Raw genomic sequence first — 17,309 nt, forward strand, 5'->3', positions numbered from 1 at the left:
GTAGTGCATTTGCAGGGTCATAGGGTAGCTCTATTTTTAATTTCTTAAGGAATCTCCACACTGTTTTCCAAAGTGACTGCACCAATTTGCATTCCCACCAACAGTGTAAGAGGGTTCCCCTTTCTCCGCATCCCTTCCAACACTTGTTGTTTACTGTCTTGCTGATTTTGGCCATTCTAACTTGTGTAAGGTGGTATCTCAACGTGGTTTTGATTTGAATCTCCCTGATAACTAATGATGATGAACATTTTTTCATGTGTCTGTTAGCCATTTGTATGTCTTCTTTGGAGAAGTGTCTGTTCATGTCTTCTGTCCATTTTTTGATGTGATAATCTGCTTTGCGTGTGTTGAGCTTGAGGAGTTCTTTATAGATCTTGGATATCAGCCCTTTGTCTGTACTGTCATTTGCAAGTATCTTCTCCCATTCTGTGGATTGCCTCTTTGTTTTGTTGACTGTTTCCTTTGCTGTGCAGAAGCTTTTTGATCTTGATGAAGTCCCAAAAGTTCATTTTTGCTTTTGTTTCCTTTGCCTTTGGAGGCATATCTTGAAAGAAGTTGCTGTGACTAATATCAAAGAGGTTACTACCTATGTTCTTATCTAGGATTTTGATAGATTCCTGCCTCACGTTGAGGTCCTTTATCCATTTTGAGTTTATCTTTGTGTATGGTGTAAGATAATGTTCAAGTTTCATTCTTCTACACATAGTTGTCCAATTTTCCCAGCACCAATTTTTGAAGAGACTGTCTTTTTTCCATTGTATATTTTTTCCTGCTTTGTCGAAGATTATTTGACCAGAGAGTTGAGGGTCTATATCTGGGCTCTCTACTCTGTTCCACTGGTCTATGTGTCTGTTTTTATGCCAGTACCATGCTGTCTTGGTGATCATGGCTTTGTAGTAAAGCTTCCAATCAGGCAATGTGATGCCCCCAGTTTTGTTTTTCTTTTTCGATGTTTCCTTAGCAATTTGGGGTCTCTTCTGGCATCTACTATTCCCAGTTACTTGTGTAGTCTGACCTAAAATTATTTTAAATTTACTCCTTTACCTAATGGACACTCAAACAATTATAAGTATAAAAATGTTTTACAACTGAGGTGATTGCTTTGCTAAATTAACTTCCAAACTGAAGTTTTATTTCATGTTCAGAAAATATAAGGATGATTATAGGACACTGTTAAAGGTTAGTGTGTACATAATAAACATTCTAAGCAGAGGCAAAGTTCTAAGATCTCCACTGAATAAATATCATCTTAAGATAATTAACAGAGGTGTTTTTATTATTCAGCTTTGCTAAATATACATAGAGGAAATGACAAAAGATAGACATAACATCAAATCGTAAAGACTTGATTAATGAAAGTTTAAAGGCCAACTCTGTTTTCATTTTATGCCATGCTTCAAACAACTGTATCTTAGAAAGCTTATGAGATTATTATGTTCACTGGTTGATGAAGTTGTGACTTGTTAGATGTCTTAATGAGGCATTTATGGATGCACATTTTCAATTCCATTCTCACTTGTGAATGTTTGAGCATTAAGAAAGTTTAATTAGAAAACAATCCCTCATCCCCTCACGCACTTGTAGTAGCAATTTTTGTTTAAAGATTACACAAAGGTGTGTGTTTTGAATTTTAATCAATAATGGTCAAGAAAAAGGTGAAAGCAGAAGATCAATTTTTAAACATATTTTGATGGGATCACAAGGAAATCAATGTAATGAGATAAGTCAACAATCTATTTATTTTTTTTAAAGATTTTATTTATTTATTTGACGGAGAGAAATCACAAGAGAGGCAGGCAGAGAGAGAGGAAGGGAAGCAGGCTCCCCGCTGAGCAGAGAGTCAGATGCGGGACTCGATCCCAGGACCCTGAGATCATGACCTGAGCCGAAGGCAGCAGCTTAACCCACTGAGCCACCCGGCGCCCCTCAACAATCTATTTATAGTTGTCAAACGTAGTTTGTGTCTCTATTGCAAATGCAGTTGGTGTCCATTGTGGAAGTTTTGAAAAAAACAGATAAAGCAAAAGAGGAAAACAGAATCACAGAAAACTGTGTGATTACCACCCAGAGATAATGACCACTAATTTTTTTGTATATTTTTGTCTTGTTAAGCATTTACATAGATTTTATAAACACTTATAAGCATACTAACATGTTCTATAATCTACTTTTTACTGAATATATTATGAATGTGTCTTCATATAATTATTGTTCTAAAAAGTATTCCCATCTTTTCTTTATTATAAGGAGAACAGTGTTTTAAATCCTTACAAATCCTTACTTCTTCTATATGTGTTTCCATGGTATAAATTACTAGAAAAGAAATTAGCTCAAAGAGCATACAATTTTCTAAGGCTCCTATCATCAATAAGCAATGATTTTTATTATTAACAGTTTTGGTGACAGATAGTAATCTTCTCTATTTAATGTGCATGCCTTTGGATACTAAAAACATCAGCTACTTATCATATATTTATTAGAAGGCATGATGTTTTAAAAAAATTTAATAGCTGAATTTCAGTAACCATCCCAGTTATGAGAATGTTCATTGTTTCAACAAATATTTTGAGCACCTACTCTGTATTTCTGTGTAGAAGGGACTGTATCCTATTCTCAGAAGATTAAAGAGCATTCTAAACTGATACAGATTCCCTCTAAAATTAGTTGATAACTTTGCACTAATGTTCCAAGGCTGTTTGTTCTAAGCTGGATCTCTAGCACCTCTTCTATATAATACCTTTTATCCAGAATACCACATGTAATATGAGCAATGACTATGATCTGGCTCTCACTCTACTAGGAATTTATTTAGTGATTTCCACCTACTGACAGGCTCTTGAATTAAAGTTTTACAACGATGATGAATAACATAGTAAGACCAATTATGTCTGACCTTGTCCCATTTTAAACAAAAGAGACATTTATATAAGCATCACTAAACTCTGTATAAGAAAATGAGGTTTTATTTCCCCTTCACAAGTAGAAAATATATTGAGCTATTGTCTCAAGGTAGTGGAAACCCAAATGCAAATGGGATGGAAGAAGAGACTAACTATGCATAGAGTATAGAGAAGATTTTTAGACCCAAATATCATCTTATATGATCTAAGAAATTTGAAAGACATTATCAACATCATCCTATAATTTCTTAGGATATCAAGTAATTTGGTATATTTTATTTTTCAGCAAGTTTAAAATGTGCTAAAAAATAATAATCTCACAAAATTAACACTCCTTAACGATTGGATGCTGGAATTAAATTTTAAGGTAGATGTTAACCTCAAGTCATCCTTAAAGCTGTTTCGAGATTTGAAAAACTTGCATTAAAATTGAACACCTGAAAAAAACAAGTTCATGTAATTAAAAACTCACTTGCAGCTTCCTGTTAAATTTCTGATTTCAGAATAGTGGTATTCTTCAAGATACTCTTTAAACCTCATATTATCCTTGTAGAAATGGGTGCAAGTGGAAAGGATATAATTAACCCCCTCAAACACAAGCTCTTAGAGAATGTTTCTCACAAAATTACCAAATTCTCCAGAGTGGAGGAATAAAGGTAAAATATATTTAACATATAAAATATAATATATAAAATATTTTTAACATATTTAACTTTACCCTGATATAGCCCAAATTTTGAGTTTGCTGACGTATTAGTATCAATTCAGATGATTCAGATGATTAGTATCAATTCGGATGATCTGTCCAATTCAAGCCACACTCTGTAGGTGCCAAGTGTATCTCAGTGAAGCTTGGAGGGTGGCCCCAAAGTGCATTGTTCCGTAATAAAGCCTCTAGGAAGTGAAGCAGTCTTTCTATTTCCTGGGACAGACTTCTGCAGGGAGAATCTGAGAGGTGACAGATGACTTTAATGTCAGCGTGCAGGTGCCAGCAGAACCACAGAGGAGCAGTGGTTCTAAACTGTGAGTTATAAATGCAGCCATGTTGTAGACAGATGTATCCAGGTGACACGAAGAACTTAAGAATGGGAGGTGATCATCCGACTGGAATTACAAGCAGTGGACAGTCTCTAAACTGACTCATTAAACACAAATGGATGATCTGTCAGAGAATAATGACTTTCAGGACTTTCATTCTCACTCTAATGCTTGATATTAATGGCCTTTCAGAATGGTTGATATCAGTGGGGTTTCATCTGCTACAAAGAAAGAAAACCAGTAAATGAATCAGTTTCTGAATGAAGGTACAAAACTGTCCCTGAAAAGGAAGCAGAATGACAGTTCTTGGAGAACAAGAACTAGTGTGGAACTGAAGTATGCATTTAACAAACAAAACTCTCTTATGACCTCCTAATTTAATCTCATGGGGGTTGTGTGAAGTGGAGGAGGGAGGGAGAGAGAGGGGGAGGGGAAAAGAGATTGATTTATTTTACTGGAGACAGTAATGTCATAAGCTTAAGCTTGACCACAAAATTGAATCCCTGGACAACATATTCACTATATAGGGCTCCTCCTCCCAAAAAACCCTGAAGTTTGAAACACAGCATTTTTAATTTCATAAGAGCCCACTTAGGATACATTAGCCTGTCAGATGTAAGACGTGTGTCTTACTGATTATTCATGGGATTGTATGTCTATAGCATGCAAGGCTCTGTATCAAATGCTGCCATAGAGGATTTTATGGTCTAGGTGAAAATTTCTATAAAGGTCCAGGTAGCAAATATTTTAGGTTGTATGGGCCAGATGGTTTCTACTGCAACTACTCAACTCAGCCTTTGTAGCACAAAAGTAGGCTTAGAAAAAAATATATTTGGCTTTTTTCTGCCCGTGGACGCCGCCAAGTAAGCATCGTTAAAATCTCCCCTCCCACCGCCGTCATGTCTAAGTCAGAGTCTCCCAAAGAGCCTGAACAGCTGCGGAAGCTCTTCATCGGAGGTCTGAGCTTTGAAACAACCGATGAGAGTCTGAGGAGCCATTTTGAGCCATGGGGAACACTTACGGACTGTGTGGTCATGAGAGATCCAAACACCAAGCGCTCCAGAGGCTTTGGGTTTGTCACAGATGCCACTGTGGAGGAGGTGGATGCAGCCATGAATGCAAGGCCACACAAGGTGGATGGAAGAGTTGTGGAACCAAGAAGGGCTGTCTCAAGAGAGGATTCTCAAAGACCTGGTGCCCACTTAACTGTGAAAAAGATTTTTGTTGGTGGCATTAAAGAAGACACTGAAGAACATCATCTAAGAGATTATTTCGAACATTATGGGAAAATCGAAGTGATTAAGATCATGACTGACCGAGGCAGTGGCAAAAAGAGGGGTTTTGCTTTTGTAACATTTGATGACCATGATTCTGTAGACAAGATTGTCATTCAAAAATACCATACAGTGAATGGCCACAACTGTGAAGTAAGGAAAGCGCTCTCTAAGCAAGAGATGGCTAGTGCTTCATCCAGCCAAAGAGGTCGAAGTGGTTCTGGAAACTTTGGTGGTGGTCGTGGAGGTGGTTTTGGTGGGAATGACAACTTTGGTCGCGGAGGAAACTTCAGTGGTCGAGGTGGCTCTGGTGGCAGTCGAGGTGGTGGTGGATATGGTGGCAGTGGGGATGGCTAGAACGGATTTGGTAATGATGGAAGCAACTTTGGAGGTGGCGGAAGCTATAATGATTTTGGCAATTACAACAATCAATCCTCAAATTCTGGACCCATGAAAGGAGGCAATTTTGGAGGCAGAAGCTCTGGCCCTTATGGTGGTGGAGGCCAATACTTCGCCAAACCACGAAAGCAAGGTGGCTCTGGTGGTTCCAGCAGCAGCAGTAGCTACGGCAGTGGCAGAAGGTTTTAATTCCTGCCAGGAAACAAAGCTTAGCAGGAGAGGAGAGCTAGAGAAGGGACAGGGAAGCTACAGGTCACAACACATTTGTGAACTCAGCCAAGCACAGTGGTGGCAGGGCCTAGCTGCTACAGAGAAGACATGTTTTAGACAATACTCATGTGTATGGGCAAAAAAAACTTGAGGACTGTATTTGTGACTAATTGTATAACAGATTATTTTAGTTTCTGTTCTGTGGAAAGTGTAAAGCATTCCAACAAAGGGTTTTAATGTAGATTTTTTTTTTGCACCCATGTTGTTGATTACTAAATGTAATAGTCTGATCATGATGCTGAATAAATGTGTCTTTCAAAACCAAAAGACAGCTGACAGAATGGGAGAAGATATTTGCAAACGACATATCAGATAAAGGGCTAGTATCCAAAATCTATAAGGAACTTAGCAAACTCAACACCCAAAGAACAAACAATCCAATCAAGAAATGGGCAGAGGACATGAACAGACATTTCTGCAAAGAAGACATCCAGATGGCCAACAGACACATGAAAAAGTGCTCCACGTCACTCGGCATCAGGGAAATACAAATCAAAACCACAATGAGATATCACCTCACACCAGTCAGAATGGCTAAAATTAACAAGTCAGGAAATGACAGATGCTGGAGAGGATGTGGAGAAAGGGGAACCCTCCTCCACTGTTGGTGGGAATGCAAGCTGGTCCAACCACTCTGGAAAACAGCATGGAGGTTCCTCAAAATGTTGAAAATAGAACTACCCTATGACCCAGCAATTGCACTACTGGGTATTTACCCTAAAGATACAAACATAGTGATCCGAAGGGGCACGTGTACCCGAATGTTTATAGCAGCAATGTCTACAATAGCCAGACTATGGAAAGAACCTAGATGTCCATCAACAGATGAATGGATCAAGAAGATGTGGTATATATACACAATGGAATACTATGCAGCCATCCAAAGAAATGAAATCTTGCCATTTGCGACGACGTGGATGGAACTAGAGCGTATCATGCTTAGTGAAATAAGTCAATCGGAGAAAGACAACTATCATATGATCTCCCTGATATGAGGACATGGAGAAGCAACATGGGGGGGTAGGGGGATAGGAGAAGAATAAATGAAACAAGATGGGATTGGGAGGGAGACAAACCATAAATGACTCTTAATCTCACAAAACAAACTGGGGGTTGCTGGGGGGAGGTGGGATTGGGAGAGGGGGAGCGGGCTATGGACATTGGGGAGGGGAGGCGAACCATAAGAGACTATGGACTCTGAAAAACAACCTGAGGGTTTTGAAGGGTCAGGGGTGGGAGGTTGGGGGAACAGGTGGTGGGTAATGGGGAGGGCACGTTTTGCATGGAGCACTGGGTGTTGTGCAAAAAGAATGAATACTGTTACGCTAAAAAAAAAAAGAAAAAGAAAACAATATATTTGAATGAGTATGGCTATTTTCCAAATAAATGATCTCTCTTCCAAAAATCTTTATTTATGGAACTGAGATTTGAATTTTGTATAATTTGTATGGCACAAAATATTAATTTTTGGATTTTTTTAATCATTAAAAATGTAAAAAACACTCTTAATTCACAAGCTATGTAAAACAGGCAGTAGGCCAGATTTGAGTTAATCTAACTCAAATTATCTGGTCTAAATTATAATAAATGGAAGATAGTTGCCTTGAGGATGTACAAACAAAATGTCAGTAAGTCTACAAAGATAAAAGGAATCTCTTCTAGTTGAAAACTTCATGAATGAGGTGATATTTGAACTGGTTTGAAGGATGAATTTTTTATTAAGATTTTATTTATTTATTTGGCAGAGAGAGAGCACAAGTAGGCAGAGCAGCAGGTAGGTAGAGGGAGAAACAGGCTCTCTGCTGAGCAGGATGCCCAAGGCAGGGTTGGATCCCAAGATCCTGAGGTTATGACCTGAGCTGAAGGCAGACATTTAACTGACTGATTTACCAAGGCACACCTGAAGGATAGAATTTTAATTTAAACAAAGTTTAAATGTAGAGACACCTGGGTAGTTCAGTTGGTTAAACATCTGACTTGATTTCAGCTCAGGACATAATCTCAGGGTTGCGAGATCGAACCCCACATGGACTCTGTGCTGGGCATGGAGCCTGCTTAAGATTCTCTCTCTTCCTCTCCCTCTGCCCCCATCCCTGCTCACACATGCTCTCTCTTTCTCTAAAAACAAAACAAAAAATTTACATTTAATTATTTTTACATTTACCTTCACTCATTTGAAGTTTAAAATTATTCATAGCAAAATTTTAAAATCAAATAACATATAACACTGAACAAATACATTCCTGTATATTACAGCCTAAGAATGATTATCATTTTTTTCCATGCTCTATTTTTTATGGTAAGAACACTTAACCTGAAATCTACCCTCTTACCAAATTTTTATGTGTATTGTTTAATATAGGCACAATGCTGTACCACAGAGCTCTGTAACTTATTCATTGTGTGTAACTGAAGTCGATACCCATTGAATAGCAGGTCCCTATTTGCCCCTCTCTTCAGCCTCTGGTCACCACAATTCTACTTTCTGTTTCTATAAGTTTGACCACTTTAGAACTCATGTAAATGGAATCATGTAGTATTTGTTCTTTTGTGATTGGCTTATTTCACCTAGCACAATGTCCTCTAGGTTCAGCCATGTTCATCCAAAGGAATTGAAGTCAGGATCACAAACAGGTATATGCACTCTCATTTTCATTGCAGTATTATTCACGACAGCCAACATGTACAAACAACTGAAACATCCATTGCCAAAATGAATGAATTTAAAAATGTGATCTATACATACAATGGAGTAGTACACAGTCCTAAAAAATGGGATTTTATAGATGGGTTGAAGAAGCACACAGGGGCACTTTTGTGAGTAAAATGGAGCATTGCTAATGGTGACTAGGTTACTAGGTTACTAGGACACTAGGTTTAAACCGTGGCTGTTCCATGCAAATCGGAACATACGGGTTATTCCAGGAGGAGGAATCTAAAGGGGCCATTTAACAGAGTGCCCTCAGTGTAATCAAGGGAGGCTGCATAGGTATATTCAGTGAATGAAAAATCCCAAGTTGGTTGAAGCACATTGAGAGGAATAATGGGAGAAAAAGCTAGAAAGGTAGTCTGGGGCTTGAACTAGGATTGAACTTGTAGGTTCTTAAACATAAAGCTAAGACATTTGGAAATTATTAAGTAGGTGGTGGAGAGGCAGTGCTATTTTTTTCAACAATAGAATGATATCATCACATATAAGTGATAATCAGTGATCTACAGAATGAATCAGATCAGGCAGGGACTACATACAGGAGACCAATTAGGAGACCATGGCACTAGTTTGAAGACAGGATAAGAGAATTTGGATTGAGTCCAGGCAGCAGGAATAGAAAGGAAGGGGTAGATGAAAGGCACATCAGAGAGAAGGAGACAAGAGAACGTGTCAATTCAGTACAAAAGATAAGAAAGAAAAAGTCAAAGGAAACTCCCATGGTTTAAGTTGAGGTTACTATACACATAGTATATTTGTGGGTTCCAGATAGGAAAGAAGGAAAAATCTACAAATGCATCTATAATTGGGATCCTATTCTTCATATTGCAATTTGGAAAAATAGTTATAAGATAGCAATGGAATTTCTGTAGTTTAACTTTTGAAAATACTTTTGTATCAGAATGGCTCGATCTGAATAGAGTTTTGAATAGCTTTCTGAATAAATGTGAATTGAGCATTTTGTTTTGAAAAAGTTGGGCTTTGATTTGGAAGGAGGGCGACAGAGAGGGTTGGGGCATATTTATCTTTAACCTTTCTTTCTTTCTTCTTTCTGGGTCCTAGTGGGATGCAACCCATTTTTAACTTAGTATAGTAGCTCATAGTGCTTGCTTTGAAAGTAAAAATGAATGCACTGAGGTAAAGGCACAACAATGACAGACCTCTAGGTAGAATATGATTCAGAATGATTTTCAGCCATGAGGTGGTATCCAGGTATTACAATAGCTATCTTAAGAGTCTTAAAAATTATTCAAACTAAATAAAAAAACCACACCCTATTTCTGGTCTTGGGATTGACTTCAAGTTTCAAGACTGGAAATGATATATAAACTAAACAAACAGTAGAACAGTTCAGTGAAATCATGAGCTGGTTCTTTGAGGAAAATAATGAATTTGATAAATACCTTGCCAGACTTATCAAAAAGAAATGAGAAAGGACCCAAATAAATACAATCACAAATGAGAGAGGAGAAATAATAACCAATAACACAGAGATACAAACATTTATAAGAGGATATTATGAAAAACTATATGCCAACAAATTGGACAATCTGGAAGAAATGGAATAATTCCTAGAAATACATAAACTACCAAAACTAAAACAGGAAGAAATGGAAAACTAGAACAGACCCATAAGCAACAAAGGAATTAAATCAGTAATCAAAAGTCTTACAATTAACAAAAATCCAGGACCAGACGGGGTCACAGGAGAATTCTACTAAACATTTAAAGAATAATTAATATTTATTCTTCTCAAACTATTCCAAAACAAATGAAATGGAAGGAAAACTTCCAAACTCATTTTATGAGGCCAACATTACCCTGATTCCAAAACCAGACAAAGACTCCATTGAAAAGAGAACTAGAGGCCAATATGCCTGGTTAACATGATATAAAAATTCTCAAAAAATGCTAGTAAGTAGAATCCAAGAGTATATTAAAAGAATCATTCACCACATTTGAGTGGGATTTATTCCTGGGCTGCAAAATAGTTATATATTTGCAAATCAACATGATATAACACATTAATGAAAGAGAGGATAAGAGCCATATGATCCTCTCAATAGGTGCAGGAAAAGCATTTGTACAATATCCACACATGATAAAAACCCTAACAAAGTAGGGATAGAGAGAATATACCTTAATATCATAAAAGCCATATATGAAAAACCCACAGCTATTATCATCCTCCATGGAGAAAAACTAAGAACATTTCCCCTAAGGTTAAGAAAAGATAGGATGTCTACTTTCACCATTGTTAATTAACGTCATCCTGGAAGTCCTTGACTTAGCTATCAGACAACAAAAAGAAATGAAAACCATCAAAATCAGCAAGGAATAAGTCAGACTTTCATTATTTGCAGATAACATGATACTCTATATGGAAAACCCAGAAGACGCCAACAAAAATTGCTAGAACTGATACACAAATTCAGTAGTGTTTCAGGATACAAAATTAACAGACAGAAATCTGTTGCATTTCTGTAAAACAATAATGAAACAGCAGAAAGAGAAATCAAAGAATTGATCCCATTTACAGTTGCACCAAAACCCATAAGATACTTAGGAATAAACCTAACTGAAGCGGTAAAAGACCTGCACTCTGAAAAGTATAGAACACTGGTAAAAGAAATTGAAGATGGGAAAAACATTCCATGTTCATGGATTGGAAGAACAAATATTGTTAAAATGTCTATGATACTGAAAGAAATCTATACCTTTAATGCAATCCCTACCAAAATACCACCAGCATTTTTAAAGGAGCTATAACAAACAATCCTGAAATTTTTATGGAACCAGAAAATACCCTGAATTGCTGAAGTCATCTTAAAAAAGAAAAGCAAACTGGAGGCATCAGGATTCTGTACTTCAAGCTCTATTACAAAGCTGTAGTCATCAAGACAGTATGTATGGTACTGGCACAAAAGCAGACCTATAGATCAATGGGACAGAACAGAATACTCACAAATGAACCCACAACAATGTGGTCAACTAATCTTTGACAAAGCAGGAAAGAATATCTAATGGAAGGGGAAAAAAAAGCAATCTCTTCAACAAATCATGTTGGGAAAACTGGACAGCCACATGCAGGAGAATGAAACTGGAGGACTACTTTCCTATAGTATATACAAAAATAAATTCAAAATGGTGAAAGACCTGAATGTGAGACAGGAAACCATCAAAATCCTAGAGAAGAACACAGGCAGTAACCTCTTTGGCATTGGCCATAGCAACTTCTTACTAGATATGTCTCTTGAGGCAAGAGAAAGCAAAAATGAACTATTGGGATTTTATCAAGATAAAAAGCTTCTGCACAACAAAGCACTCAATCAACAAAACTAAAAGACAATCTACAGAATGGGAGAAGATATTATAAATGACATACCTAGTAAAAGGGTTAGTTTGCAAACCCATAAAGAACTTATAAAACTCAACACCCGAAGAACAAATAATCCAGTTAAAAATGGGCAGAGGACATGAACAGATACTTTTCTAAAGAAGAATCCAGATGGCTAACAGACACATGAAAATGTGCTCAACATCACTCATCATGAGAGGAAAAACAAGTCAAAACTACAATGAGATACAACCTCTCACCAGTCAGAATGGCTAAAATTAACAACACAAGAAGCAGCAGGTGTTGGCAAGGATGTGGAGAAAGGGAACCCTCTTACACTATTGGTAGGAATGCAAACTGGTACAACCATTCTGGAAAAATGTATGGAGGTTCCTGAAAAAATTAAAAATAGGGCTAGTCTATGTCCCTACAATTGCACTATGTATTTACCAAAAGGATGCGAACATACATTATTTGAAGGGATACATGCACCCTGATGCTCATAGCAGCATTATCAACAGTAGCCAGATTATGGAAAGAGCCCAAATGCTTCTCAACTGACGAATGGATAAAGAAGAAGTGGTATGTGTGTGTGTGCATACACACACACACACACACATATATATACACACACATATATATGTATGTATGTATGTATATATATATATATATATATAAAACACTCAACCATAAAAAGAATGAAATCTGGCCATTTGCAATGAGGTGGATGGAGCTACAGGGTACTATGCTAAGAGAAATAATTCAGTCAGTGAAAGACAAATACCATATGAGTTCACTCCTATGTGGAATTTAAAAAACAAAACAGATGAACATGTGGGGAGGGGGGAAGAGAGGCAAATTAGAAAACAAACTCTTAACTATAGACAACAAACAGAGTTACTGGAGGGGATGAGGCTTGTGGGATGGGTTAAATGGGCTATGGGTATTAAAGAGGGCACTTGTGATGAGCACTGGGTTTTTATATGTAAGTAATGAATCACTGAATTCTGTATTGGAAACTAATACTGTACTATACAGTAACTAACTGGAATTTAAATAAAAACTTGAAGAAAAGTAAAATAACCTATTCCCCACAAAATACTTGGGATTGTGACAGATGCCCTAAAATCCAAAAGAAAGGGAAAATTAGATGCTACAACTTGTAAAAATTTGAATTAAGTTTCTGCTTTGTCCCTGACTTACAAAATAGTGCTCAAGTTATATTTGATATTTTGTCCAAATTCAATTTTCCACTGGTTTCCTAACAGTAATTTTTTTCTTTCTGGAGGGATTATGTCTGAGGAAAGGGAGAAAAACAGATGAATTAACAGGGAAAAAATAGCAGGTAATTGTAATTAACTGTAAGTGCACACACACTTTTCTTAAAAGATTTATTTATTTATTATTTGGGAGAAAGAGAGGGTATGTGGGGGAGGTGCACACGGGGGTGCAGAGGGAGAGAGCTTCAAGCAGAGCCCCATTGAGTGCACAGCCTGTGGGGCTATATCTCACAACCCTGAGATCATGACCTGAGCTGAAACGAAGAATTCCACCCTTAAACCATTGTGCTACCCAGGCACCCTGCCCCCTATTTTTAAGAAGGGGTTTCTAAAAGAACAAAGAGTGGTCCAGGTGAAAAAAGGCGGGGATAGCTGGCTTGCTGATTTCAGGGCTGCTAGGTTGGTCTAGGGGTGCATCTGGGGCCATCAAGTGGCACCCATGAGGGGGAGGGCTCAGCTTGCATTTGGAAGGCCCTCACCGACTTCTAGTGCTCCTCAGCGGGAAAGTGAGCACGCCAAACATCTTCCTGAAGTTGCATCATGGAGAGCATAAGTTTCTTACCCTCATCTCCACATCAGGGCCAGGCCCTTTTCCTGGGGAGAGTTAGAGGTCACTTCATGCCTGCTATAAAGATGAATAAAGAGAATCTGGACCACTACCCTTTGGGAACACAGCAATAGTTTGGACCATGACTCTGCTCACAGACCAGAAAAGTATATGGGACCTTAAACTCACCTTCCTTCCTTGTATTAAAAGACAACCAGTTTACTCATCTTCCATCCCTTTGCTTTTGATGGGGGAAAATTAACTGGTCTGGCCAGAGGGTATGGTCTACTTTCTCCAAAGCAATGTACCAGAAAAGCAAAGCAGATTTGAATATATTATCTTCCCTGGCCCAAGAATATAATCCCCAAACACCTCAAAGTGTGAATTATTGAGAAATGCTATCCCACCATGGTGGGAGACTGCTGGGGGCATGGTTGTGTGGGCATGGAGTAGTCCCTGGTGCTATAGCCTATACCTGGCACCAGAAGAGAGATAGAGAGATAGAGATAGAGAGAGGGAGGGAGAGAGAGAAACCATAGTGTAAAACCCCATATGGAACCCAAATTCCAGGTGATGCCCATTCATCAGTGCTAGTAGCTGAGGAGTGAGGGTTTTAGTTTAAAAAAGTTTCCTTTTGGGCTCTGCTGCTTTTTTTTTAAATATTTTATTTACTTGACAGAGAGAAATCACAACTAGGCAGAGAGGCAGGCAGAGAGAGAGGAGGAAGCAGGCTCCCTGTGGAGCAGAGAGCCCGATGCAGGGCTCGATCCAAGGACCCTGGGATCATGACCTGAGCCGAAGGCAGAGGCTTTAATCCACTGAGCCACCCAGGCACCGCATGGGCTCTGTTGCTTTCTATGTGCCCTGTCCTTTGAGATTGGCAAGTTTTTTCCAGTCATTGCTAGTATATGTTTACCTCTCCTTGTGCTTGCTACATAATGTTATAAATATATAACATTATAATACTATGTAACATTAGATTATTATAAATAAGAATTATATAATTATATATAATTATATATAGTATATAATTATTGGTATGAACGTATTATAGGTATAAACATATTATAAGTATGTAATTATAGGATGCTGGCCAATCTGGTTCTTCTGGTCACACCTGATCTTCCTCTTCTTGGTGGTTCTGATTAAACAGAAGGGCTTTAACAACTTAAGAATTTCTAATTAAGGCATGCCAGTGTTCTAGTTTTCTGTCCTTTAGTTCTTTACCTACAGGCATTTCTTATTAGATTTCACCCTATTTAACTCCTGCTCTCAATTTAACAACCGCCCCGTACGTAGGATGAGAACCTGATCTTGAATAGGGTCTGTCAGAATGCCTGTGAACCAGATACTCTCCTCCCTCCAAGCAGGTTTTTGCTTTTCAATGATTGTTAACCAAAGAAAGCTAGGGCATCTGTTTTCTTCTCTTTTTATTATTATTATTATTTCTTCAAGTGAAATTTAAAATTCCTGGGTTGAAATTGGATTTAAGCAAATGATAGTTTGTGGATTGAGCAAGATTAACTTTCTCTATGAATGATTCATTTCCTATTGTGGGATAGAGTAATAGGGATGTGTGTGACATTTTAGATTGGCCAATTTGAGGTTTTACAGAAAACTGAAATATTAGAACAACTGTTAAACCAAAGAGTTAAGAATTGGAGATCTAGATGTTTGTTCTACTTTAACCTGTCTCTACTTCTCTCTCATGGACCTTAAATAAGTCAACTCACCTTACTACCCCTAAAAACTTAAAGGTATTCTTAAGAAACTCACAAGGTATATGAAAGCAGTGAAGGTATAGCTGGGCTTTATCAATGGAAGGTATTACTGTGTCTGTTACTGTAGAGTTATTTTTTTTTAAAGATTTTATTCATTTATTTGACAGAGAGAGAGAGAGATCACAAGTAAGCAGAGAGGAGGCAGAGAGAGAGGGGGGAAGCAGGTTCCCTGCTGAGCAGAGAGCCCAATGCGGGGCTCGATCCTAGGACCCTGAGATAATGACCCGAGCTGAAGGCAGAGGCTTAACCCACTGAGCCACCCAGGCGCCCCTACTGTAGAGTTATTATTCATTATTATTCCTACTACCATCACAGAAAATAGCGTGTAACTTCAGTCAGACTGCGCTAAAACATTAGAGCATATATCCGTATGCTCTCAAGAACAAGAAGATTTTGCTAGGAAAATTCTCATGTGCAACTTTTAATCCTCCCAAATAGTTTGATCTTTTTTCTTTACTAATAAATTTTTCATTAAGTTTCAAATAGAGAATTGTTGGATTATTTCTCACTTTCAAGATACAGTTTTGACCTTCCAGACTATTTACAAGCTGAACAAGACATAATATTAGGATTAGGAAATTAATTGAAAGCCTTGAGTATCCCTGCTAGATCTGAGCTTGATTTGTGATCCTTAGCAAATCAGTGAGTCTCTATCAAGCCAGTTTTTCTCTAAATCTAGTCTGACGGTATCTAGTTTATGGAATGGCTGGTAAAATTACAGTTTTGAGCCATTTCATTTTTAAATGCATTATATACATTATTGTGAGTATAGTTGCAAATCTACTCCCTGTAGAAGTTTATGTAGTCAGTCTTTTACTTAACAAATAGTACCCTTTTTTAAAGAGAAGGAGAAAGGTGGGGGAGGGGAAGAGAGAGAGGGAGAGAGAGAATTTTAAGAGGGTTCCATGCCCAGCCCGGGCTTTGATCTCACAACCTGAGATTATGGCCTGAGCAGAAATCAAGAGTTGAATGCTTAACGGACTGAATCATAGTGGTGCCCCGATAAGTAGTACCCTATAAATGTGTTTGTAGAAAGATAATGGCGGGGGAGAAATGGAAATGGCTTTTTTCTTTTTTTAACTATACCATGCAGTGGGGAGGCACAATGAGGAAAACCATAAAATCAAATAAATTACAATTTCAAATAAAAAAAATTTACTTGATATTGCTAGGCTTTTCTCTAAAAACATCATACAAATAAAGAACCAAAAGAAAATAAATACTAAGAACTCTGAGGGAGCTCCTTTAATCATGGAACTGTGACCATCCCATCGCTGCCAAATCTTTAATTACAGGAATACATCTGATATACCTTTTGGAAATACTGGATATGAAATGGTATAATTACTATTACTATTTTTCCCCTTTCCTATATTTGTTTACTAGGTAAGATGCTGTTTTGGGCCTCTTTTAATTCTGTATTCCTTTTTGTCTTTAGGAATTGTACAGATGTCCTCTGCTGCATCATCTTCATACTGTTTATCGTTGCCTACATTCTTTTAGGACTCCTGGGTGAGTAAATACAGGTATAGAAGAGATTTAAAATTTGCTAATGGTATAACAACTAAGTCAATGTCACTTTTTAATATTAATCATTTTCTTCCCAAAACCTTATTATTGATTATTGTCTCTTCCGGAATGACTGTGCCTTACAGGTACTAATTGGGTAGCAGACTCAAACAATAATAAACAAAAAGTAGTTTATTCAAAGGCAAGTCCATATTACTTAAGTACCTACAATTAAAGAAGGAAGAAAAATATCTTACAGTTTTG

At 37.6% G+C, this 17,309-nt stretch overlaps 2 protein-coding genes across 3 annotated transcripts in view; both read left to right on the top strand.

The window, feature by feature from the left end:
* Window positions 1–17,309, top strand: part of SLC44A5 (solute carrier family 44 member 5) — a 424,145-nt gene that overhangs the window by 268,858 nt on the left and 137,978 nt on the right. For both annotated transcript variants that reach the window (XM_046024493.1, XM_046024485.1), the window contains exon 4: window positions 16,975–17,048. In XM_046024493.1, the coding sequence (XP_045880449.1) occupies window positions 16,975–17,048 (74 nt within the window). The remainder of the gene's footprint in view (window positions 1–16,974; window positions 17,049–17,309) is intronic.
* LOC123953988 (heterogeneous nuclear ribonucleoprotein A1-like) lies at window positions 4,802–5,954 on the top strand. The gene has a single exon (XM_046024506.1). The coding sequence runs from the start codon at window positions 4,838–4,840 to the stop codon at window positions 5,567–5,569; it is 732 nt and encodes a 243-aa protein (XP_045880462.1). The 5' UTR covers window positions 4,802–4,837; the 3' UTR covers window positions 5,570–5,954.

Source organism: Meles meles, chromosome 1, assembly GCF_922984935.1.
Source record: "Meles meles chromosome 1, mMelMel3.1 paternal haplotype, whole genome shotgun sequence".
Classification (NCBI taxonomy): Eukaryota; Metazoa; Chordata; class Mammalia; order Carnivora; family Mustelidae; genus Meles; species Meles meles.

What these genes read in the sequence shown, in the direction of transcription:
- LOC123953988 (XM_046024506.1), top strand. Translation starts at nt 4,838, where the DNA reads ATGTCTAAGTCAGAGTCTCCCAAAGAGCCTGAACAGCTGCGGAAGCTC.